Source organism: Streptopelia decaocto, assembly GCF_964273445.1.
Source record: "Streptopelia decaocto genome assembly, chromosome: 1".
Lineage (NCBI taxonomy): Eukaryota > Metazoa > Chordata > Aves > Columbiformes > Columbidae > Streptopelia > Streptopelia decaocto.
In genome coordinates this window covers 146,743,842-146,771,334 of record NC_138663.1, presented here as the reverse complement: position 1 = coordinate 146,771,334, position 27,493 = coordinate 146,743,842, and the positions used below count along the sequence as shown (strand labels likewise).

Genomic DNA, 27,493 nt, shown 5'->3' with positions numbered 1-27,493 from the left:
TCTCTGCTTTACTCAGTTCAAGAGGTTTATTTACTTGCTGCCCCCTCCTGAATGGTTCTCAGGAAAATAATGACCCATACAGGTCACTTACAGGTGTTTATCACCTTGTGGTGATGTGCTAGCACCTTTTCTTACCTCTGAGGGTAGTATTTTTGGTATCAACTACAGCAAATAAGAAGCATGGCAGATTCTCTAGCACTTAGAGTATATGTCTGGGGAGGAGGAAATCCAAGTATTGAAATATTCTAAATTAAAAAAAGTTGAAAGGTGCACTGTTGTTGGAACTACCCAGTTGAATTTTCTTTTTCTGCTTTATCCTGGTGAGATCAACCTTATACTGTTATTTTGCTGTAGCCCAGTTCCTACAGGAAAGATGAAGGATATGCTCTTCCTTGGAAGCTCTACGTATTTGACCTCTGTTCCAGGAAGGAAGCTGGCAATAAACCAAAACCTTGCACTTTTGGGTGAGTGCTGTAACCACCCATCTATTTTGGAAGGCTACAATTATAGACAAGAGGTGGGCAGCACTGTCATCACCTCCCGCTTCTGATTTTAAAAAAGAAAAGTTATGACTGTATTTGGCAAAGAGTCCAATGCTATCTTTGTGATTAGCCATATTCGGAACATGCCTGCTTTATCAGGCCCCTTGAGATTTAAGGGGTGGAGAAGAGCATTCTAAAAGATTAACTTCAGCCTAATCCCTCCAGCTCTTTCTGCATTTGGGAGAAGAAAAGAAAAAGTGACTCCTCCAGAGGGTGATTCAGAGCACCTAAACTTAGGAACTTGCTCTGAATCACTCCCTACTTAACCTAGGGAGGCATCCTGGAGACAACAGATTCCACAGGCAAAGGTTTATCCGCTGTCACAGCTCCTCTCTCAACATCCCCTCAGCTGTCGGTACCACTCTGCTAGTTTCTCAGCTCCACCATAGCTTAGGTGTAAAGCTGTCACTTATCTTCTGATACCTGTGAGGCAAAAAGGGAGGCATCTCAAAGTTGTCCAAATACCTGTTTAGGAGCTGCTTAATTCAGGAATTTGGATAGTCAAGTCGCTAAACAAATACTACTGATTTTTAAAAGTTACAATCCACAACAGTTCCATAAATGGTTAATGACTTCAGTGGAGCTAAGTTGCAAAGCTGGCATTCAAGCTACTATTTTAAATTTAGCATATTGGCAAATCACACCACAATTTTCCACAATTTTAAATAAAGTTGGTTTGTTGGTTTTTAAACAGAGAAAGCACAGTAGTTATAACAGGAAAAGTCTTTATTACTAAATATATTTATACAATAGTTTTAAAACATAATTCAGTATGTTCTGAAATTCTGGTAGCATTCTGTCATTCTTTCAATGCTCAGACTTATCGCTTTTTCCAGGTGAATTTCCGCCTGGCTCCCTCTTGACCAGGCTTTTTTCGTTCCTTCACACGTGGGTCAGGTGTTAGTAGTCCAGCTACAAAACATAGAAAAGCACCCATTTGTTTACTGTTATTAGTTAGTATTGCAGATATACTACATGTGAGGGACATAAGCCAGCCAATAACTTTGCATATGAATTGTAACATCAAGAAGGACAAGGGTTCAGTACAAAACATACTGAAAGGAAGTTTCGGCAGATCCTCTAACATTTTAACTTTTCTTTAGTAACTAAATATTCTTCACATTTTAGTTTAAAAGCCGGGAAAAAAAACACCACATTGTTTTACACCAACATAGCTTCAGCCTTCAGAGCAGTGATCTCCAACATTTTTTGATTGTGCACTCCTAGCAGTAAAATATTTTTGAGCGTGCAGCTCCAATATAGAATCATAGAACAATTTTGGTTGGAAGAGACCCTCGAGATCATCAAGTCCAACCATTAACCTAACACCGTCACTAAACCATGTCCCTAAGGACTTAGTCTACACAACTTTTAAACACCTCCCACTTCATGGGCAGCCTGTTCCAATGTCTGACAACCCTTTCCAGGAAGAAATTTTTCCTAATATCCACTCTGAACCTCCCCCGGTGCACCTTGAGGCCATTTCCTCTCATCCTGTCACTTGTTACTTGGGAGAAGAGACCAAGACCCTCCATGCTACAGCCTCCTTTCAGGTGGTTGTTGAGAGCAATAGTCTCTACATATATATGTGCATATTATGTATATTTATTAATCTATAAATTATATACACTACTGAAATGAGAAGATTTTCTTCCTGCACCCCAATGGATCACGTTGTGAAACACTGGGGTGCATGTACCCTACTTTGGAGACCACTGCTTTAAAGTACACTTAGTGTTTCCAGAGTATATTTGGTCATGCCCAAGACCTGTTCAGAACTATGCTGATCTCTTTACTGATACCCACTCACTAGAATGTCAGTTTACAGGGGTATTCCTAGCAAGTCATATTTGTTTGTACTGAAAAGCTATAATCAAACTTGCTGCGATGAAGACAGCTTTACTTCCATGGCTGGCAGAGAGAAAAAAAATCATGGCTGTTGTGCCAGTAATACACGCAAGTATTCCCCCTACTAGTCCAGAAAGAGCATAGTTAAAAGCTCACTGTTTGTAATTTTGTATTTCCTAAAACGGTATGGCATCTGATCACTGAGAAGCACGTTATCCAAATAAATTCTATCTTATCCCAGGTAACTTGTAAAATCCAAATAAAGCAAGAAAGGAAAGAAGCTCCTTCAGCCCACCTAGCTGCACGTAATATGTTTATTCTAATTACTATCCCTTCAAAGCTAACCCTCTGATGTTTCAGTTCGAGAAAAAAAAAATTAAACATGAACAACATATGATTAACCAAGTGAAACAAAATACAATCTTAGTACCTTACAGCTCACTAATGCCTGATCCAGATTTATCTGTTAGTGAATATATATTAATCTTTTGTGATTCTATGTTGAGGCAATATCGGCTGGTTAATAGACCTAAGAGAGGTCGTGAACAGATGGAAAAATGCTCATGAAGTAATTCAAAATGCAAGCAAAGAATGCTAGGAAACAAGAGAAAACAATTTATAAATAAATGCAGATACCCTTCACAAAATATACAAGGTTTCACTGAGATTACTTACTCAAATTTGCACTATCTGATCCTTAAAGATCCTAGTATTAAGTCCGTTAATTACCAGAAACACGTTAAGAAACATTGAAATAATTTCATTTCCTACCTTGTCTCATGAATTCCACTTCCTTTTCTGTCACAAAACTTCTTAAGGCTTTTGCAGAGGCTAAACGTATTGCTCCAGCCTGTGCAGATCTTCCTCCACCAGAGACTGTGCAAACCATATCATGTTTTCCAACTCTATCAAGAAACTGGAAAGGGAACAACAACTGCTCTCTAAAAATAAAAAAATAATAAGCATAATAAAAGTTAAATATATGCATGTATACGAAGTTACACACTATATACATTTCTTATAATAGTATATATAAAAACATAGTTAACTTTTAGGCAGAGATCCAAAAAGGGAGTCATGTCTCTAATTTTCTACTGATATTACCTAAATTAATGAGAGACTAGCAGTTAGGAGCATATTCAAACTGCCAACAGTAAGTATTTTAAGTTCAGTTTTACAATTAGTTTTGTTTCGCTGATTATCTATAGATGCCAAGGTCCATCAGCTCTAGATATTCAAACCGAGCAACCTCTCTATTCTTGAGCTCAGAAACCACAACATAAAATAAAAATCACATAAGGGGTAGAAACCCTCCTATGTTAGCTTTATAAGAAGCTGTGTCTGTATCAGACTACACACATCCTCCAAAATCTGAAGCTTTATGCAAAGCATCTCATCTTGTTTGCTTCCACTATGTTATTGTATGCCACAGTAATTACACATGCATACAATTTGCAAATCTCTCAGCAAACACTTAAAGATACTGTTCATTGTTGATTTATTTATAAAATAAACTATAAGCCCTTTCTAAGAGGACCAAAATCTGAACTATCCAAATAGTCTGTGCTCTTGATTTTTGCATCCCTTCAGAAAGGGAGAGACAAGAAACACAGAGCAAGGCTTGCCTGTCACTTCTTACACCACTAACTCCTGAGAACTAGGAGGAAAAGCAAGACCAATTTTCACAAAACAGTTACACAGAAAGAATATAACATCAACTCTGTGGAACACAGCACCAACATACAACTGCATGGTATGACTTGTGGTAGAATAAGTACAGTACGAATACAGCATGTCATAGTGCTCTCACCTGTCCTGCAGCACTGGGAAGTAATGTAAAATATCTATTCCATTCACTGTAATTTTTCCAGTCCCATTGTCATAAACTACTGCAGTAGCTCTTGCAGTTTTTCTTCCACCTTAAAGGAATTAAAACCAATCTGTTATGAGGCTTCAGTATTCTACAGAGCTTTAAGTACCCAAGAAGTTAAATCTCAACACTTTCATACAGTACCAGCTGTTTCTTTTTGGAGGCTGAGGTAACAATAAAATTGAGAAGGAAATAAATACAAACAATGAACAGCTAATTTTCAATATATTTTAAGTCAATGTCTATTAATGGGGGCAAGTGTGTGTTGGAAGGAGGTATAGGTAACATCCTACCTCCCATAACTTCAGTAGCTCAGGACACTTTCATGACCCTGTGATGTCACAGTATATGAATATAAACAGTTTGTTGAACACCAACAATTATCATGAGTACAATTTCTAATAATATTAAAATACTTTATAAAATCATACAAAGGTGAAGTTTAAGAACATTCACATGGAAAAGGTTAACACTTTAATTATACTGGTATAAGTAATGCCTATGCATCATTTAGCACAGTTTCCTCAGAAATTAGTCAGTTTTAAGTGCATTAGCTTCACGTTAAAACATGACAAACTCTGTGCTAAATCCTAAAACCACTCTTCTGTAGCACAAAAGAAGCTACCATTCTGATATAGGAATTATGAAACAAATTAGACATTTTTCTTAATGTAGGGGGGTGATGGGACATAAACAGACTGTTCTTGAACTTCCCAAATCTATTGGCTTTTCTTAAATAACATGTGTTACATGTTCATCAAACCTCAATAACTACTCTTCTGAAGACACTGCTGAAAACCAGCATGGATTAAATCCCACTTTGGCACTCTCACATCTCCTTGTTGTCCCATCATCTTGGAGCCAACCCAGCTAGAACAGAGCTGTCCAGCCATTTTGCCCCTCAGATTGTTCCTGCTCCGGCAGGGGGATTGGACTAGATGATCTTTCGAGGTCCCTTCCAATCCCTAACATTCTGTGATTCTCTGTGACCTTTGTTCTTATTATCATCTGCTGCCTGCTGTTCAAGAATACACATCATATCTGACTAAGATTCCTCTTAAATGTACAGCATAAAGTGTACGTGCACATCTGCTTTGTCCAGAAAGTCATCAGACTTTCCTATCCATGTTGTTGCTACCTTGTTTTTTCTAGGCAATCACTCATATCATATATCATTCTTCTAATACATCCCCCAGCGAAAACGTAAGCAGCCTGGGTGTAGAACATACAGAGACCTTCATGGCTTTTCTCTTAACATCTCCTCTGCCTCAGTACCAACGACTGATTCCCATCTCTGTCCCGTAAGGCCATCTGTGGTTTGTCCACTTGTTTGAAAAATTTAGGAATTCCCTCTTTGCATTTTCCCCGGCTGTTTGTAAATATCCAAATGCATTGCTATTTATTCTTCACATCTTCAAAAGTCTCCTTTGCTGGACTGCCCACACAAGTCATGCTAAAGGTTATTTAGTGGTTGAGGTATGAAACTTTTATATTAAGCAATAACACTGTTACATCCATGGAATTCTCCATATGTGTTTGTGTTCCTCCAGTCACATGCCATTCATGTTCAACAGTCAAATCTTGCCAGCAATGAAAGTCCTTTTGTATCCTACAACATGCAGCACAACAAGGTCTTCTCTACAGAGGTACTACTGTATAGAAATGTAGATATAAACTAACAGTTGATAGACTTTGTGGCAAAAACTTCCACTTTGTTACCAGGCCATGTCATAATTTAGTGTGGCATACCATAAATAACTATTACACATGCAATATACACTTAAGCATATAAAATGAAGTAGCAACACATCCAGCTGTGCTATACATACTATAAAGAAAGTAGAGTGAAGAGTAAAAGCACTGCATCATTACCAACCAACTTGAAACTATTACCTTCACCGGTGCTGAAGGCCACTCCTCGCTCATCGTACTTCAAGGGCTCAATAACCACCTTTTGTAACTGCACGGGTACTTCTTTGGAAAACTTTTGTACATACTTCTCCTCAATGTCACCACATGGCAACGTCATCAGTTTTTCCAAGAGCAGAATAAACCTTGAATACTGTAGACAACAAGACTTCATTAAAGGATGCAAGTGTAATTGCATTTGCTAAAACTTTCTATTTTTATATAATTGATCTTTCGTACTTCACTTTTATTGATGATATCTGACAAGATGACACTTTTGCACCTACATGGCTGATTTAAGAACAGCATGCAGATGCATCATTTTCTGTGTGACTAAAGATACCTAGTTCTTTCATCAGGCAACAATGAAACTTTAATTCAAAGCATAACCAACCCCTTTGTAATACAGGATTATAGTATTAGAATGAAGTTCACCTCACTTTTTAAAAGAAAATATGGAGGGTGATCTTCATTCTTCTATTATTGTTTTATAAAATGGCAAAAGGAAGAGATTTTCACCTAATTTTCAGTAAGTCAGCATGTTCATTGACTTGGAAATAATTTTATTTCACTAAACTGAACCTCTTAAATTATTATATTTCATAATATATACAGGAAATACCTATCTGTCTATCTTTGGCTGTTCAAGCTGAGTTACTTTTATGTTTATGATTTCCTTTAGAACCGAACAATCAAGCTATTTAAAAATTCAAGAGATACTTGACTTAAAGGGCAAGCTCTTGAAATAAATTATCCTTTGCTACTGTGTGGTTCTCCTTCCCCCTCACGCCCCCCTCCAAAGTTCTTCAACATGTGATTAAAGAGTAAACACCACTGTGTTAACCCATTTGTGCTAAAAGCTGGGATGTTCTGTTAGGAAGTGTTACTGGCAGGAGCACTGGACAGCTGGGCACTGGATATAAAGGTATGCTTTCATCTAAAATGGATTTTTCATATAGATACCATATTCATATAGATACCATCTTCATCTAGATACCATGCAGTTCACTTTACTTACAAGCTGTTGTTAAATGTATATTTTCTTTTCTCTGTTAAAAGTATTTTTTCTTTTCTCTGTCACCAGAGTCTTCTGCACAAATGTAATGCTTTTCCTGTAACCCAGCAATAGCCTCTGGAGCTCTGACATCACTTAGAAAGCTACTTCAGACTAACTATGTGACACAGAGCTGTGGTAAAGCCTTGGAAGAGCAAAAGTACAAAAATTTTAAAATTATAGAGGCTACAGATGAAGAAAGCTTCCAACAGTTTTCATTTCCAGATTGCAAAGGGAAAAAACAAACAACCAATTAACCAAACATCAATAGCTCTGGTTTTGTTTAATAATGCAAACACCACAAAAATTTTGTTGCAGTGGCAAAATATAAGAATTTGAGCAGGTAAGACTGGTAGCTCATACCAAGACATTCCAAATACATTTAAACAATGTTTGTTCCCATACGCTGAGGCTTTGAGACATTGTGGTTTTACATGCAAGAGTCCAGTATGTAAATGGTTTTGGGGGTCTGTTTGTTTGTTTTGGTTGTCGTTGTTTTAATTGGTTTTAGTTTACTAAAGTCTACTTTCACAGATGTAGAATGTACAAAAAAACAAGCAGCGAAGAACACCAAACTGTTTGGTTTTACAATTAGACCAGTTCCTGGCACTATCAGAGGAAGAACAGCCTGTTGGAGCGATAAAGGACTCAGCAAAACAATTCGATTCAATGTGAATCACGCTAAAGCCATTTATTACAGAAACAAGCCTCCTTATATATGCAACTATATTCTAATCACGCATCCACGCTCCAAGCATGGATTTGCTAAATGAGTATCATGGGCTGTCCATGCGCTGGAGTCTCACTGATGATACGTCCGATGATTCACGTCGCGCCAGGACCCCGCTGATTGAGGAACGCCCCTCTTTCTCACAGCAGATTCTGTTCTCAGCTTCTCGAAGCGGCCTTGAGATTCCTTTGAGCCTGACTAATTCAGCAACAGATCTTTATCTATCAAAAACCCTCCACAACAGCCATTTCAAATGCAGGAGCTACTGAAAACACTGAAGTCATAACTCCAAGCAAGACAGAGAAAGTCTCCTGGGTATACCAGGATGGAGAATTTACAACAGCAATTTCTAACTTATGCTTAAGGACCACAATCTGCTCGAGATCTTTTCACATCACCCCTAGAAAAGGAAGCCATCACATCTTACTGTTCTGGATGACAAGCGAGCAAAGGGCATGTTTGCTCCTTCTATGTTATTTTTGCAATGATGCTGTCCACAGGAAACACTTCGGATGCTCTGACAAATTGTGTTTCATTCTCTGGTACTACCATATTCAAGCTTAAACTTTCAAAAGAAAACTGAAGCTGGCCACATAGGCTGAATGTGCTGTTACAAAATCTAATGCTACTTAGGGGACTGTAAGAAAAAGCTTTGAGTAAGAAAGTGTACGACTATCAGGATGAACAGTCTTATTCCCAGAGATATATGTAAAGAAGGACTCCAAATCTAGATAGTGATACAGTTTGTAGATACTGAAGACACTACAAAATCCTCCTCTCTCCCACCATATTCATATCAAAGGAGAATATAACAAGAGATATCTGTATCAGACCACATATCCATGTAGCTTTGTATCTTGTTTCTGATATTTTATTCTGTAGGAAATCACTAAGAAAAAGGACTCCATATTTCTGATCAGCCTTCTCTGTGATTTTTCTATCATTATCACATCATCCTTAAGATCAAATAATCAGCAACTCTATGGAGGTTTACCATTACACAAATCCATCATGTTTTCCATCTTGAACATTTACTCCTTCTCTACAACAAGCAGAGGTTCTAGCCCTATTGGTTTTTCATTTCTAACTAGAATAAATGACTATTTATTCCTCTTATAAAGCATTACTATACTCCCTTCCTGACTACATAATTAGATTACGAGGAACAAGTCCTCTAGCCCTCACAATATTACCAGGAGAAAAACTATGCTCTATTAGTAACGACGGAAAATAATTAATAATAATTCTGTAGTGGGCTAAACAAAAAGTGACACTGGTCACTTTTCAAGACAAAATGAATGTGATAGTGCAATGAGCAAATACAGATTTTAGGAGAAGAAAGAAAATTCTTTCAAAGAGCACCTGCTTGTACGTAGTACCTTTTCAGTACCCAAAATCGCACCCAGAGTCTGTATTTTTAAGATATGAACCTCCTTAAGATTAGAAAGATTAATTACTTACATCATTATCTGACAGTTTTTCTAACAACATTTCTTCCAATTCAATCTTAGTCAGCCATCTGCTGCCAGCCAGGTTTCTGTTTAAAATATCACATATATTCTCCCTTTAATTAACCATGCAATTAGAGTTACATCACAAAGGACCACACATACAGTCAGTCTTCATTTAGAAATACATTTTCCATTATAAATCAATACAGATCACATTCCTATAGTAAATATGAGAAGGCTTACGTTGATTTTTAAAGTTCTTGTGAAAGGGATGGTAGCTTCATGTATTGAATCATCACACAAAAAATATGAGTATCAGTTATACATGATTCATATTATGGAAGTCCAAGATTAAGCTAGCATAGTGCTGTAATAGTGAGCAAGCGTCTCCACAAGTTCAGACTTAAAATTAAGAGCCTGCTGCTGGAAAAGTTTGCTTTACAAGCAACAAAGACCAAAATTGAAGGCTCAAACAGAGATGCTAACACAAAGAAAAAACAATGCTTAAAACAAATCTTTGAAATATGAATGATACGAAGTGACCAACAAAATAGAATGCCACCATAAATACACATGCCAACATTATCAAGTAAATTTAAGGCAAAGTTTTAGGTTTTTTCAGAAACAATCTTAATGAAAGTTTTCAGCAGATTTAAGGAAGCTGTGATTCAGAAAAGCACTCCTTCTGAAGGTGATTTTAAGTAGTACTTCAGAGTATGTATTTTAATGCTTTTCTGAGTCAAGGCATGAGAAATGTTTATTTAGAAACAATTCTAACACTAATTCTAAAAAGTTTTCAATCCTGACAGACTCAATTATATACTTACATTTACATATTGCTATTTCCAGTGAAGTCAATGACATTATTTACATGTGAAAAGCTATAAACTTAAAGCAGATCAAGATCAGGTCCTAACCCTACAATTAATATTACAGGCTGAATCCACAATAGATTTATTTTCTGGGAAACAAAAAAAATGAACTAAAACAGACAACACCAAACACCATACAGCAATAGTCCTTCCCATCCACCCACCCTCTACCTACATTTTGGGGATAAATTATCCAGGCTAATCTGAGAGGAAGTACCATATCCAGTGTGGACAATAAGTCTCAAAAATCCTTCACATTCTCTGAGCTTTTACAAACCTAACAGGTGAAAAAACCTTTCAACTCTGACTAGCTTTAGGTCATTTTTCACATCAGTAAATCCACTGGCTGAGCTCTGTAAGGAGTCAGGTTATTTTTCAGCAGCATAAACCAAGAACCTAAATTTGTTTGTTCTCTTGTCTGCTCAGAAGCCAACACAAACCTATGACAAAACATTCTGTGGGTCACAGGAAACTATTTAGATCATGAAGAAACATGAACTTCTGTTATTTAAGAAATGGAAATAATCTCAGCAAATTACTCCTTTCTCTTCCTAAAATAAAAAACAAATGGCCAAGATTAAGGAATGACAAACCAAAATGATGAGCAACTAGAATAGCACATAAATCTGACTAGAAAGCACACAGCAAAAACAAAGATAAAAACGACCTGGACAATGAAAAAGTAACTATACAGAAAAGCAGTAAATGCCAAAATCAAAACTTATGAGCTGCATCCTTCTCTTTTAAAGCCTTGCTTAATCTAGTATACTAATATATCATACAATCGTAGCAAAAAAATCTCAAAATAGAAGATCAAGAATACAGCCTAAGGGAAGTAAAAAGTTCTTAAAGCATAAACCCAGAGACAATCCTGACTGCATGCACTATGAAAAGAACAACTGTAGCTTCTCCATTAGCTTCTGGTTGACATGTATCTTTGCTGGCCAGTGGCTAACCAGTCAAAGAGCTTGCTGTGCACACCACAGAAGTTAAACACAAGAAAGAAGAGAAACTAAACTCAACTGCTAATAATGCTGATATTTAAACAAATCCTACCAAATAAATTTTTATAAAATTTCTGTCGTTTTTGATGATTTAGCTGTACAGAGCCATTAAAAGAAAAATAGTGAAATTAAGTATTTTGATGCTCTTCAAGTTGAATATTTTAAGTAAAAATATTCAAGAACTGTAATTAATAAAAGGCTACTAAAGAGCTCAGCTTAGGCCTTAGGATTTTTCCAACAGATAAGCAACTTATTTGGTATTTTAAAATGCATTGTTTTCTTATAAAGAGTTTACTTCATTTTTAAGAAGATTTTTAATTAAGAAATGATTAGAAAACTTCATATACAGAAACACAGAATCCTGGATATTCTCTACTTATTTTCAAATTGGACTTCAGAATTTTTATATAAGTGAGAATATTGAAAAGAGCAGGGAGAAGATTAAACAGCATGAGAAACAGGTGGGGTTTGCCTATTTTAGCAGTGAGAAGTGAGCACTCCACACATACATATTACAGATAAGACTTTTCAACCTCAAATTGCCATACAAATATTAGACAAGGAACAGGAAAAATGTCTGAAAATATATTTGTGGAATAAAAGGCAGGTAGGGTAGGGAACTATAAGAAGGGCCAAAACAACATTAAGATAACCAGTATCAATATTCATTCTAATCAGAAGCTTACCTTTTTTTTTTCTGAGGAGGAAGGTCTTGAGCTATCAGCTGGTCTTCGTATTTCTGAGCATTTAGCAATTTTTCATATGTGTCCTAAAATGCATATGGAAAAAGTATTTAAATGCATTTTGTCCATTAATATTTACATTTTGTTATTTAAAACACTCCAAACACTTAAAATTCAGAAGTCGTCAGAAAACAAGTAGAGCTCTATCAATTCAAGAAAAATACAGTAATTTAAATCTAAACCAACCAACATTTAGATAGCATATATACTATTTTCATATGCAGGTCAAAGTAATTAATTTTGAATTCTGCTATTTTTCTTCAGTGACGTTTGTTGCTTTCTTAAATAAGTTTATAAACAACAACAAAAAAAATCATGCTCAACTGCATGCAGAAAAGCAACTACATTTGTACAACTGGTACAATTCCAAAACGTACTGAACCATTATTTGGCCAGTGCATCCACATTTACATTTTACTGACAAGGTTTAAGATTGTAAATAATTTCATTTAGTTAGATTTTTGTACATTTAAAGTGTCAGCTTTGGTGGCCCATATGAGTCAGAACGCCTGCTTAACCAGGTATGTCCACAGGGACATGTATTAAGTTGTACATTTACAATCAACAGAATTGCTGTTCTTTCAAATTTTACAGATAGATTTACCCTGAATTTTCAGTATTCTTATTAAATTCTTAGGTATGCTATTATTTTCAAACAAGGTTGTGACAGTTATTCATCACTTCAGAAAAAAAAAAAAAAAAATCAAAAAAGTCACACTGAAAATATAACAGAAGAAACATACTTTTTAAGAAGTATTTTCAGTTTTAATCCATTCAGAAACTTTTGGAGGCTATCTGGTTCTAAATTATAACATCTAACACACTGGATTACAACAGTGATTCAAATCACAATCTAAACAGGAGTATTTGGAGAAATAATTAAAAATTACACTGAAACAAACCAGGATTGTTGTACTAAAACAAAGTGTATGTCAAATAACTTATTTCCTTTATCAACTAAAGATAGAAAGTTTATAATCACTTTCATATACCTTATTAATATAATGAGTTTTAGCAAATTCTAAAGAGAAACTCCAGTGTTAGAATGAGTAGGGATAAGGAACAATGGTTGGGTGTTTTTTCTTTGTATTACTTACAAAAAAAATAGTAAAAGAAGAAATGTGAGACAGCTCTGTATTGTCAGAAGTTAACCAATGAAATACTAGTTCTTAAAATAATACTGGGATTTGCAACAGGATGTAGTGAAATTTCTTCAATAGTTTACATTTAAAACAAACAATCAAAAAAACTCCTTACTTATAAACACCTACTGTTCAAGCTGATTTATCCACTAATATAAAAATACATCCACACATATACTAAAAATGTTCATACTTAAAGCGTATGAACCACAAAGAGATTGTTATCTGAACTGCACTCAAAGCTTTAAATAGGGACAATTCACTGAAGTCTTTGATTCAGGTCATTGGTGACACTTTTAAAAGCACAGGGGAACAAAATTATTTTTTTAATAACTCCACACTATAGAATCCCGAATTTCAAAATTGTCCACTTTTCACTGAGACAGCATAAGAACCCATATAGTAGTATGTCTTTCAGAAATCCTTTATATTTGATAAACATGCCTGTATTGGATAGGAACTAGGAAAATTTTTCAGCTTAAAAATAATCTATTTATTTTCCAACAGAAGATACAGAATATAAAAGAGCACAACAAATCACCTTTTCAAGTATTTCCAAACCTCACCAAATACCAAGATACAGCAGCACTACTGTGGGCAAGATTCATGTCATTTCACTCTAATAATCGTAACTGCTCCATTCAGAGCTGACTATTAGGCCACAAAAAATTATTGACTAATTATTAAAAACACAGACATGGTTTGGGTTAGAGAGCATGAGACGTGCCTGACACATAAATTTTTATGCATCTGTAGTTAGACATGGAAAAGAATCAGTACATAAGCTTCTCCTCTGGAGTGTGGAGGGAGGGAAGCGAAGGGCAAAGAAGGCTCTGGCTACCCCTCTGCTCTCTGGGGAGAGCTCAGCTGGAACAGGCCTGGAGATACCTGTGAGCTCCACCAGTTTTTGCATTTGGAAGATGCCAAAACCAGGCATGAAGAAGATATTTTGGTGTTAGATGATCAGAAGAGGTACTGGATCACTTGGTCTTATAAATGTGTAAGGAGGTTTTTCACTTTACTGTGAGCCTCTCAGCTTAACTTTCACCTTCCTGAGGTGTATGAAGCACCACCTTCCTACCTGGCAAGAGCCTCCTCACAAATACCCATCATCTTCAGTACACTCTGGCAGATACATTTATCTACTGGATCGTCCACAAAAATACCTGAACCAGGAGCCCAACAAAAAATAAACCATATCACAGTTCTTTAAAAAATAAAGAAGAATGGGAGGGAACCACAGCTGTTAGCTTAGGACAGACTGACTAAAGTCAGAATTGCTTCTAAAGAGCAACTGAAATATTTTCAGGTAACATGACACAAGTTGATGGTAGATTTAAGGATTTTGTCACGATATTCAGAAACTAATGAGGTACACAGGAAAATAAAATGAATGTGAGTTTTAGTTTTTAGCCTCAGAAATTCATTATTACAACTAGAAAGAAAGCTTTACAACAGCTAGGACAGTAAGATTTTCCTGAACACCCTCCCTAGGTATTCCCAAAGAACACCAACACTCCACAGCATGTTTAAGTTCTAAGAATGTACACATCTAGAAATCAAAATGATATTTTTAAACTGGTCTGGTTAAATTACAGTTTTCATATCCATTCATACAAAGAACCATTACATAGGAGACGAAGTTGAACAACATGAAAAAGTATTTCAAATGCTTTTAAGTGTTAGAAAAATGCTAATTTCCTGCATATTTCTGAAAGTGGACTTGCATTTCTTATGAAATAAAATTTTGGTCTTAAGTATTAAAGAAAAATAATGCCTGTATTTAATTTCTATATGGAGATGAAGTCAACAGACTAAAAGAACCACTCACGTGTGAAGTAAAGTATGTGCAAACTCAGGAATAGCATGTAATGCCCAATAATTTATCTGACAAATCTTCACTCCCCAAAGGCTAAAGAAATCTTCTAAAGACACACTTGCTTTTTCAAAGCTGGCAGGTGAAGATTTTACTAATTACTTCAGGATTCAATAGTCCAATTCATGAATGTACACATCTGTGTGACTTGTAAACTCAGCTATTACACAGTCAAAATAGCTGATTTTACAAGATTGGCTACATTCTGAATTGCTTCCTTTTCTAATAGAGAGATCAAATTTCGGAGCTCTACAAGGATGCTCTCTTTTAAAATAAAAAAAAAATAATATTCTTATTTTACCCTGCACAGAAAAATAAGTAAGAAAACTAGCAAATGGAACCCTAGAAGAACAGATTTTTCTGGAAAAAAAAAAAAGTTAATATTTTGGTTAAAATACACTGCAGAGTCCACATCATTTTATATCACAGTTTGTATTTTTTTTTGCTTCTTAAGAGATTTTGACTTCAGCGTTTACTTTGGGTTTTTTTGGGTTTTTAAAACACACTATTGTTTAGACCATTTACCTCTGATCTACAACCTCTGATATTGCTAAAAAAGTACAAGCACAATTGCACAAAATTATTATTTTGCTAGAAAGAATGGTATGAAGAGACCATTTTGTCTTTTTCTGCACATTACAAAAAATATGACATTGCTCTAAAACACTTTAGTGAAATGATCAAATATACTATCAAACATTCGTGAAATGGTGTTTCATGCAATAAACGTTCTTTTATGTATATAAAAAAAAAAGTCATTTTCCTTCCCTACAGCTAAACTTTAATCAACAGGCAAAACAAAGACAACAATGGAGTGTTAAGCAAATATCCTTTATAAAAGTTAATTTAATATTCACGTCATAACAGCATATGTATTGGCAGTTACAATACATGTGGATATATACAGTCTAATTTTAGAAAGTGGATAATATTTCTTAGCATTAGCTAAACAAATAATGCTGTGACCAGTTATATTACTAGCAATTAATAAAATCCAAGTTCCACATGAATCTATGTAGTAATTAGTGGTGTACAAGTTTAGGCTAAATATTATGTTTATCCAATTTATTAGACTAATGTAGTAATTTAAAGGACATCCTCAAATGGGGCTGACTACTTACACTAGACTGTATTAACACACAACCCTTTTTTCCCCTAGCCGAATTAATTAGCTTTGAGACTTAAAAATACTTTTTCTTAAATACACATTAGTCTAATAAGAGGTTAAAACAATGCTGGGAATTTCATGCATATTTCAGCTTTCATTTGGCTGATTAAAAAAAAAAAAATCTGTTAAGCTTCACTTAAGGCATTTAGGCTTAGCGAAGCCTATTTCATGAAAATATTTAGAAACAGTCAAAGAACATTCAGGTATCTTATACTGATGAAACAAGTATTTGTCAAACCAATTTGTTTGAAGGTGGTTGCCATGCTGTTAGAAACAAGATGCACACTATTCTTTTAGAGATTTCCAAGGCAAGCTCACATACCCTTTCTAACTGCTAGGAAGAGCTAAAAATAAACTTGTGCTCCTTGTAAAATTTGTAATTTCTTCATTATGATGGAATGCAACAAAACATCTTGCCCTTGGGTTGCTCTGTTTCAGCCAAAACAAATGCAAATGGCTTGTCAGATGACAGCTGTTTGATAAGGCTCCTCTACAAGACCTGCATGCTTTACTTTTTTCCGTGAAACTTGGGATGAAAGGCAGAAGGCAGGAAGAGAATTAATGTAGCATACAGTCTAAAGGCAATGCTACAACCGTGATTAAGTAGAAAAGTTAAAAGGCACAGATTTTCCACAGCCTCGCTGCGTGCAACCCATCCGTGTAACAAGTTGACAGGCCTAGCGCGTCAGCTCCATCATCCTCTCCGACAGCTAAAACGCAGCATTGCATCCCTTTTCAGAGAAAATTTGCGTCTGCACCATGAAGCGTTGTACATTATTTCTTAGCACTGCAGGGGGCTCAAGTCCATATGGAACCTTCACAAATATTACCACAGATCAAACCAGCGGCGTTTCGAGGCAGATTTGACATACCTATTTAAATGAACAGCAGGGGTCCTCGGGCTGCCTCAGGCTGTGCAGCAGAAAACCTCTGTGGAAAGCCTGTGCTGCAGCTCCATTACTCAGCAAAGACACACTCTACATTTATCATTCATTTCATTTCTGCCAGGGCAAGAAGCTCATTTGCCCAAGGTCAACCAAAAAAAAAAGGGGGGGGAGGGGGCTGTTATTCTCCCAAGGAAATAAATGTACCTGACAAGTGGGGATTTTGTCCTTTGGGTACGCAGCACGCAAATAAATATCAGATAATTCTAATAAAAACACTATGCTCAGTAAAGCTGTGCACCGAATTTGGTAACATAACATTTATTTCTTTTGACAACAGACTAACCATAGAACTAACTTTTTAAGACTACCTGATGAGGAAACAAAATCTGACATGATTGTCCAATTAATTATTTCTGCATACATTATTAATGCTTTTGTCTTGCCCAAGTGCACATAGGAAATACACCTTTCTATAAACTCTTCTAAAGAGGAAGATAATGCTTGTGCCATGGATGGTCATAAATATGAAATGTCTGTTCATAATCCATGTTAAGACTAAGGGTCTAGCAATGTTCTATTAGATACAGCTTTTTTCATAAAGGTAAAAAGATGCAGATCTTTTACTCCTGGAACCATACTACTCAGAAAAAGCTTTAAGTTTGCATGAATGGAACAATCTTAGGGCAGAAAAAAAAAAAGAAAAAAAAAATCAATTAAGCAGTTTAAATGCAAATTTTCTTCACACTAAATGTCAGCACAAATAACATTTCCTATAGCTTTGCCCTTCAAGGGAAAAAAAAAATCCCTATTTTTTATTCTACAATGAGTTTTCCCAGAACTAGCCATTTTTGTTGTATATGCATTCTCCACTACTACAAAGTCTACAAGAAAGCATTGAGACTATTCAAACCCAGTACATAGCCAAACCTGTAAAATAAACCAAAAACTAAAGCAAGAACTATTATGTAGTCTGTTCTCTTAACTGTGACATAAAAATGCCCCTAATTATGGATATTGTGACAGAAAAAAAAAAATATACATTTCATTTGGCTTTGGTGGTGATGTTATGGCCTATTGTGAAAACATGAGTAAACTCAGAAGCCCCTGATAAATGTCCCTAGAATAACACATACTTGACTTGGAACTAACACTATTTATTACAGATTATAACATACTTACATGCATTAATGAATAATATGACTGCTTGCCAGTATAAAAAAGAAAGTGAAATGGTCGGCCATCTTCTCCCCACTGGATTTCTAATGAAAAGCAAGATTAGACAAGAAAGCAATATACATTCAGAAAAAAAAAAAAAACAACTTGTATTTAAGTGCAGTTATAAACCTCTTTCATAATACTGATTATCTTTTTAAATATTAGAGAACAAAGACATTTTATAGGTATTCAGCCTATTTGGAATCTAATTATTTAGACTTGTTAAAAACTAAAATCCATCTGCAATTATAACCAAATATTTAATACAATATTTCTAAATATCATTTAACATGAGGGAATCCTCTCATGTACATCTTAAATAAACTTTCAAAGACTGTATAGTTGATATTGCAGATAGAAGTATCCATTTTAGAATAGGAAGAACTACAAATTAAGAGACAACTGAAATCTACATAATGATTGTGAAAGGTGAAAGATTAACAGCTCTGGAAAACAGTGTCTTAAACCCAGAGTAAATATATTATTAGTATGGTATGTCTAAACTAAATTAAGCATTCATATATATATATTTTTGTGGATAACACAACTGTATTCAGCACTTGGGTGACTTTAGTCCTTGTTCATGTTGATACATTTGGGATATTTAAACATCAAGACCTATGCTATAGTTTACCTAATTAGTTCAGCAGAAAATATTTTCCATATCACTCAGCATATCCAGTGTATTTTATTCATTTAAACAAATGTTATTTAAGGACAAATAAATTTCAACTTTGGAAAAAAAAAATCAACTTAAATATAACATGACAAAGATCTTTTCCAAATAAATTGACAAAAATAAAAACCTGAGACCTTCACAAATTGAACTGTGGAGAAGCTCCCAGCCATTTTATCCAGTGAAGTTCAAACGAAATTATCTATAAACTATAGACAAATATAAGACTCCAAAAACCTGTCTGATAAGCACTCTATGTATTGCATTGGAACATTAGGACATATCGCAGAAGTCAAATGGAAAGATGCAAAACTTAGTAGAACAGAAGGAATACAGGGGGGCTTTTACCCACACATACTACTAGTGGAATGTGTGAATTTCCATGTATGCAGCTGTGAAAGCATATTTTGTTGAAATTACTGTTCAGGGAACATTCTGAAGTATAAATTTACATTTCTGTACCTCTAAGTTTTCAAAGACATGATGCACAGACAAGACAAGGCTGCCTTAAAAGAGATACTTATTGAAAGTGTTATTTTTAGATGTAAATACAAAGACATACATTTATACTAATGAGTTCTTACACTCCTCAGGACACAGCTAGCATTTCAAAGAATCCTTTAGTCCCAAAAGCATACAGAATAGTAGCTAAGTTCTGCCATAAAATAGCCCTTGGAATTTAAAATTGCACAATGATTAACTCTCTCTTAGCCTTTTGCTTTCTACTTTTTCTTTCACAATACTGTAAAGTTTGAAAATAATGCATTACACAACTTCAAATTTCAGATAATTTAGACAGCTTTTTAAAAGCCACACTAAGCCCCCAAAACATTAAGTATCAATTTCAGGAACTGGAAAAGGAAGGATGGAAAATGGTAAGATTTCACTGATAATCAGAAATGTCCATCTGGGACTCGATAGCTCAGTGAATGTAGAATTTCACACCCATGCTACTAGTTCATACTAAATGTGAGTCAAAAGCGGATGACAGGTTTTGACATTATCTTTTAAATATTCTATGTAAAATTAATTTGGCGATTTTAGTGAAGTTCTCACTGACAAACTGACCAACATGCTGGCATATCACTGACAACTGGGACTTCATACAATGTCTCAGGAGCAAGACCAAAGACAGTACGGACATAAGCACAGAGTTAAAACTTCCAGATCAAAACATTATTAGAAGACTTTCCACTCTCCCTCTTCTCTCAACTGGCAATTTCAAAGCTGTAATTTCTAAGTTTTAGAGCAATGAAGTTATCAGGAAAACTTTTGGTTTAAAATAGTATTAATGAATATTTTATGGCTGTGATAAGACAGCTCTGACAAAAAGCTACTGAATTCAACAGAAAGTTTTCCCATTGACTTCGACAGATTCTGCACGTCATCCTACCCATTGTTTATTTTTAAACAATGAAAAACATGTATCTATAGTCACTTAACAAGATGTCTGAAAAGACCACCGGTATTCCAGAATCCAGCAGTATTTTTTATCCTAAAAAAGAGAGTATCAGGTCAGGCTTTTACTGCTCACATCTTGGCAGTTATTAGGAACACAGGGAAAAAAAGTAAATCTGTGAAAATAAGGAATTCTATATATGCAAAAATTCTAATACTTAGAAATAACAATAATTTAAAAAAATAAAATCTATGAACACTTACTCCTCTGCTCTGGAAAAATTTCAGTAGGATGCTGTAAATAAATAAAAAAATATCAGCAAAAAGAAAGTGACTTAAAATATCACATTACAGTTATTCAGAAATGCAACCAAAAAATCCTACCTTCATCATGGGCCTGGCTTTTTTGTCAAATAAGCCAGATGGAAAGAGATAGGCAATAGCTTTCTGAAAAGAAAGAGAAACCATATATGTAATTTTTTCCACAAAAGCATCATCGAAGCATTTCTTAAGAACTTGTAGAGGAAAAAAAAGCATAACTTTCGTACAGTAGGTAACCAAAACAGTAAGAAAGAGGGCCGCATGTGTGCTGTGCTAGAAAGAACGGCAGATCGTTCCCTCAGAAACCTTCAGGAAAAATAAAACCTCACTCTGAAGGCTGTACTCTACTATATCAGAATGAATGAACATTCTTCTGCAAAGCTTAGTTTTTATGGTAAGCATTTATTGTAACTTACCAGAACTATACAAGTGCAAAGACCGCCTTTATACACAGCGATTTTTCCCTAAAATTTCAAGTGATGTGACTGTAGAGGAAATCACAACATTTAATTTATCTTTCTGAAAACATCACTGCTTGTTATCAGTGCCTACTGACAGACTAAGCACAGAAATTTTATTTAAAGCAACTGGACAAAGCAAAGTTTTCTACATTTAGAATCCCAGTTTCTACAGATGTAGTTTCCTCAAGTCTAAAAGCAACATTTGTTGTGGCAGTAGAAGATAGTTTACATAGCCTAAATAAGCATTGCATTGATCACTGCATTTGGAAACAACTGTGAATCACTACAGTCTTTGCTGAACTTGAACTAATTGCTCAGAGAAGATTCTTAAATGCCATCTTTCTTCTCCTTAGGGTTTGCTGAAACAATTTAGAAAAACATATGACATTCATTACACACTCATTTTTTACCACTTTTTTCACTAAGTACAAGGTACATCATTTGCTTTTACTTCACCAATATCTACCACTATTCATGTGACATATAAAGTTAGTATTATTTGCCTCCGATAAATAAAACAGGTACAGCGATATTCCGAATAATTCTGGCAAAACATAAGGCAAAGCACCTGACAAGGTTAAGCTCAATGACATGCATTTCTGTTCAACATCATCTTACTGTCCCCTTTTCAAAGTAACTAAAACTTAATTTAATAAAGCAAAAAGATGCATTTATGAAAGTTGTTTATTTCCATTTGTTTTTAAAAAGAAAACAAAAAGCTACCCACCAAAAAGCCCTAGAAGTAGGGGTCTGGCAAGTGCAGCCAACTTCAGACAGTAGGCAGTGGAGCTCAAGATAGAAATCTTGTGTTTGTACAGTAACATGGACTAACTGAATAAACCCCTCTGGCAGCAGTCTCATTTGTATTTCCATTAGACAGTACGGAAAAGTAGAATTACAATAAAATCAGAGTTTAAAATCTCCTCTTAAGAAGAACAGCTCTTTGTTGGTTAGGCTACCTTAAGGCTATTACTTGCTGATAATTTTTTCCATGGACATGGAGTGGCTTGTCAGTGCTTCAACCGATTTAATATGCATAGAGTGTAAAAAGACCTAACCTATTACTTCCATTAATCCCCTACTGGCATTCTGAACAGAAATTTTGAGAATTCTGAAGCAAACAAAAGGCTTAACTTGATGTTATAAAATGGTAATTTTGTTTCTCTTAGTGACTACTGTATTCCCATTTGTTAGTCAATGGGCATTTTATGCATACACACAGTAGGTGAACACCTATTTATGAACAAATGGGGATTAATTATGATGACAATAGAGAACTCTGCTGTGAGCCAAATGATGTTAAACAAACACCTTATATAATATATTAAAAGAATTTATTACAGGATTCTGTGTGTGTACTTAAGACGTAGTCTTTATACAAGCATTTCCAGAATCTCAAATAAAACAGTTACTGTACCTATGACACCTTAATAAATGCCAAATATCACAATTTAACATTTATAATGAAGAGAGTGACTGGCATTTAAGACTTTCTTCTTCTAGAAAGTTTATTTGATACTGCTTGAGTGTATATTCACGTCTTTCACACTAAAGCATAAACAAACTCTGCATTAAGAAATCCTAACATCTACTTTCAGCTCCCCATACAAAACTAGCCAAAGAATAAGAATTCACTTTACAAGTTCACTTTTTTGTTGTTCCAAAGTGGAAAGACAGTCTTCCTGCCTTCTCCCTTTTTATGGAAATGTAATCAAGGATGGAGTATTTGTCTTTACAACCCATTAGGAACTACCCTGGGATCCAACAGGCTGCAGTTCAACCTTATCCAGAAATTTTTTCTTAATTTTAAATAGCTGTGTCCTCAAGCTGTGCTTTCAGCAACTACCTAGCAAGTTAGTCTGCCTCCTGGAAACTTCATTTACAGAACCCAATTTTTTCTATGCAAATGTTTCGGTTTTGTAGAAAAGGGGTATTTCAGAAAAACTCTCAGATTCTCAATACTCATGTGTACTAGCTGTAGAATAAGATGGTGGATGAACCTTAAGAATGACATCAGAATTAGCCTCTCCAAACTGCAGCTGGAGCACATAAATAACCATGAAATATTTTTCTGAAATCTTTTGACAATGTCTTCAGATATGGAACACAGGCTTCTCTTCAGGAATCTCTATGGCTTGAGTCAAAATTCTGCAGAGAATTAACAGCACATTCTGCATTTTCCTGAACATACAAAAAGCAGATGAATGTCCCTCTTAAAACTTTATAATCAAGGTCTAAATGCTAGCAGTAAAGTTCCCAAGAAACCATTCAGATTTAACTGCAGTTTTCCATTCCAGGAGTGGTTTTCAGCTTAAGAATCATGGCCCATATCCTTCTTCTAGCGCTTAACTTGACTTGAACTCTAGATGAGAAAGGAAATGTTGTGCTGAATACGACCAAGAACTACTTTCTTCAGGCCATCATTTCAACTACACAAGACTTATTCACCCACCGTAGCCTCCACTGGTTCTGGGCTGCTATTTCTATTTGTTAAATCACACTGTTACCATTGTCTTTGGAAGTGAAACACAACTATCTAAAAAATAAACACCTGCAATTATTTTCAGCAGAAACACAATTACAAATCCTGGTACCTAGTAACACAACGGTGTTTCCAAAAAAAAAAAAAAAGTTACATAAACTACTGGAAAAAAGTGGAAAAGGGTACAGCCTGCTTCTGCTAGAACTCACTAAAAAGAATTTTAGCTATTTCCTTTCAGGATCTTAAAGTGCTTGTTTTTACACTCTACTGTTGATCTACACAGAAAAAAAATAGCTAGTAATACCCAGTAGTCACACCTTTAAAAATAGCAGATCATAATGAATACATGTTAGTAACAAGATGCTTTACATCAGACATTTCTTAAACTGCAATAGTAAACTTAACATTCCTACAACAAACTAAAAGGAATCCTGTTATATCCTCACTTGTTGATGGACTGGATGATTCAACATACTGCCCGCAGGACCACAATGTCTTTCACTTGTAGCTCTAAGTTTGAATTCAAGCCAATTGGGATAATGAGAACAAGCTTCCATCTCTAAAAAAAAAAAAAAAAAAAAATTGTATCTGGCAGTGCTTCAAACATGCAAACCAATTCATTAAATAATCTGTCCAGCACTGCATGTGGTATGCTGTGCAAATTCAGGATACCTGCCACACCCTCGTTTTCCCTCTTTACTGTACATGTTGCACATGCTGACTTCTGATCCTCCTTCCCTTCCTATCAATCTACAAGCCAAGAAATTTGTCCTGTCCAGGGTTTTCAGAGGAAAAACAAACAAATAAACAAAACACACAGGAAAAACAAACAAAAAAACCCACAAACCAAAAGCTGTTGAAAGAAGGTAATTTTTTCTGACACTGAACAGTATTAAAAAGAGTAAAAAAGAACACACCAATCATCAGTTCAGATGGACCTTGATGCAGAAATAAGAAAACACTGATGCAGAGTTTGGCTCCACTAGAATAAGAAAAAAAAAAAAGGTTGAAAAAAGCATGCTAGCTTCAACTATTTTAAAATAATAGAAAAAAATAATATTTCTTGTAAGGACAATGTTGGACAAGACACTCTTGTTGCAGATAACAAAGTTCAGAAATACATTTTGTTCTGAATGTTTCTGACATTTCACATATGCCATTATTCACTCATTTCTAACACTTCGCACTGCTGAAATCTGAATGTTATTTAGAAATCACATGTGCTGAGTCACTTATAAGTAACTGAATACAACCTATTTTTCATTTAAGTAGTCTTAATTCATTTAAAGAAACTATAACCTATAAGGAATGAAGTTTTTCCACATTTAACATTTTCATAATTAACAACCTTACTGGTACTTCTTCACCATTATATATACTAGTGAAGATAAATGTATATTTTAGATGCAAATTATTCCATCTGCTTGACAACAATCTATTAGGTCATAAGACAGACAACAAGAGAAAATGAGCATAGACCTCTAGCTTTTGAGTTTCACTGACTTATGAGGAAGGAGTATTGCTTTATGATGAGCTCATATCTGGGAGAACATTTAGGGACTGCATAAAAATGAATAATAAAAATACTGGCATATAAATAGGTCATGAAGATTAAGACGCTTTTCTCGTATTAATCTTACTTAGATTTCTGGGCTTTAAAGTAGAATATCACAGAACTGACAGTGGAAAATGAAGGTAGGCTGTTTACTACAACCGTAAGTTAAAGTTAAATCACAAAATAAAAGGATTACAGACTCAAATGGGGAAAAGCACTAGGTCAGGACTGCAATCTCTATTAATTAGGTATCCCAGCTGGGCAGTGGGTATGCAGCTGTTAACTTGATCAATGACTTACCTAAATGTCATCTCTACTGATTCGCTTATAAATTACCAGCAAGTGAGACTAATGTACAGGTGCTAATTTATTTAAACTGTTCTCTGCAGTTCTACACAGCTTTATAAACTGCATCTGGCACCTAATGTTAGCTGTCAGTTGTAGTTAGACATGCCTGTCCTAACGACTCTGTTCATTAGAAATAAGCACAAATTATGAAATATTGTGAAAAATGATACATCAAATGGAATGGGCAAAGCAAATCAATTAGAGAAACTTCATAGCACATATTCACACATAGGAGAATAAAACATCCTAGCTTCAGAGTGAGGTCTATAATACCAATTAAAAAGCAATTGGTAGACTTCTGCAGAGTTATATATCAATTTGCTGGATTTTTTTTTTCTCCTCCAGAAATACAGTTGTAATGCACAGCTTAACTTTTCATTCCTAAATAAAAGCATCAGTGAGAGGCAATTCTGCTTCCACAACATCCAGAAGGATTAGCAAATAAGTCAACTTATTTTCCTGTTTAAAACTTCACAAGGTTTAGCTTTTATTTAACTATACCTAAAACTCCAGTGAAGGACAGAATCCTGTGATGTCTACCTTTGAAATACACCGCACAAACTGATTAACAGCAGAAGACATGGATGTATATAAGTACTCATCAGAAAGAATTATTACTGTTCAAAATGTAAAGCTTGATAATTCTCCTGCCAGGGCTTAAGCAGCTTTTACATTTTATAACAGAAATTTAATTATGCATAGCAGACACTATTACACACATTAAGTATTCTCCAACACCTGATGGAATATGAAGATATCAAACATGTACCACAGACACTTGGTATCACCAAACAAGACACTACTCTTTTGGCTCCAATTCTCCATCTTTTCAGAAACAGAGTCTGCAAAGCAGTCCCATACTTGTCACCTGCACTGCATTTGTAAAAGCTAGTTTCCAGAATAAATCTGCTTTTACTAATGATGGAGCTCAGTTAATTTTGTGTAAAAACTCATAGTGCTGTGGATTCAGAAAGAAGAAACCACTCCTTGGATACAGTCGTCTTCCATTTCTTCCAGTCTTACTGTCTCTAAGCCTTGCCCCTAGACTCAATCAAGGAAAGAAGGCAGACTGCAGATTAATGCATTGTCCTACCATTAACCTTTCGGGCAAACAAACTGAACTATTAGCATCATCATCATACTATACTAACATGGGAGGTATTCTGGTGGCAGGTCTGTGCATGAATACTTCACAAGAAAGTAACTAAAAAAAATAAAGGTCACTAAACATGAGAAAAAAAATCTGAAAAATACAGGAAAAGGAAATTCTATAGTCTGCACAGAAATAAGAAGGCAAATGTAAAGAAACAAGCTGCTACTACTGCTGACCCAGATGCCTCTATGAATACTTTGACAGGACCTTATCCACCCTACACTGGGACTGAAAGGATCTCTGCACTGGTACTTGTGTCTGTAGAAGAGCAAAGCGTTATCTATGATTCTGAATGAAAGCAGTTGCAGTATCAGTGCATAACTTCGTACTCATAAAACTTGATTTCCTACAGACCTGTGACTTGAAGCTAAGCTTGCCTTATCGATTTTCTGATACCTGATAAGAATCAAGTCTCATTTCAACCTTTTTCTCAGTAGGCCATTGACTCTGTGCCTCTTTTCTACTTTGCTGTCTATTTTCAGATAAAAGTTTTCAGAACTTAATTTTGAAGCCTGTCAAACGTGTTTGAAATCAGCCTGTATGGCCACCTACAGATGTAGTTCTCTTTCCTGGCATAAGCACGCTGTCAAGACCCCTTACATGGACACAGCTATGCTGACAGAATTTTGCCACTGAGGCAACAAACAATCTTGTCCCCTAAAAAACTAAACCACGCACACCTCTCTTTTGGCACATAACGCATTACTATGTTTACCCTAAGGGCCCTGCTGATATACTGTGCTGCCACGACTATAGTAATAGCGTTGCTGCTGCACAGAGAAAGCTTCA

At 35.3% G+C, this 27,493-nt stretch overlaps 1 protein-coding gene across 1 annotated transcript in view; it reads right to left on the bottom strand.

The window, feature by feature from the left end:
• Positions 1-1,250: 1,250 nt before the first annotated feature.
• Positions 1,251-27,493, bottom strand: part of MRPS9 (mitochondrial ribosomal protein S9) — a 35,647-nt gene continuing 9,404 nt past the window's right edge. The window contains exons 3-11 of the mRNA XM_082050970.1: positions 20,769-20,831; positions 20,649-20,679; positions 18,275-18,354; positions 11,966-12,048; positions 9,414-9,489; positions 6,154-6,322; positions 4,201-4,309; positions 3,162-3,331; positions 1,251-1,454 (exon numbers count right to left, since the gene is read on the bottom strand). Of these exons, the coding sequence (XP_081907096.1) occupies positions 1,363-1,454; positions 3,162-3,331; positions 4,201-4,309; positions 6,154-6,322; positions 9,414-9,489; positions 11,966-12,048; positions 18,275-18,354; positions 20,649-20,679; positions 20,769-20,831 (873 nt within the window). The 3' untranslated portion in view covers positions 1,251-1,362. The remainder of the gene's footprint in view (positions 1,455-3,161; positions 3,332-4,200; positions 4,310-6,153; positions 6,323-9,413; positions 9,490-11,965; positions 12,049-18,274; positions 18,355-20,648; positions 20,680-20,768; positions 20,832-27,493) is intronic.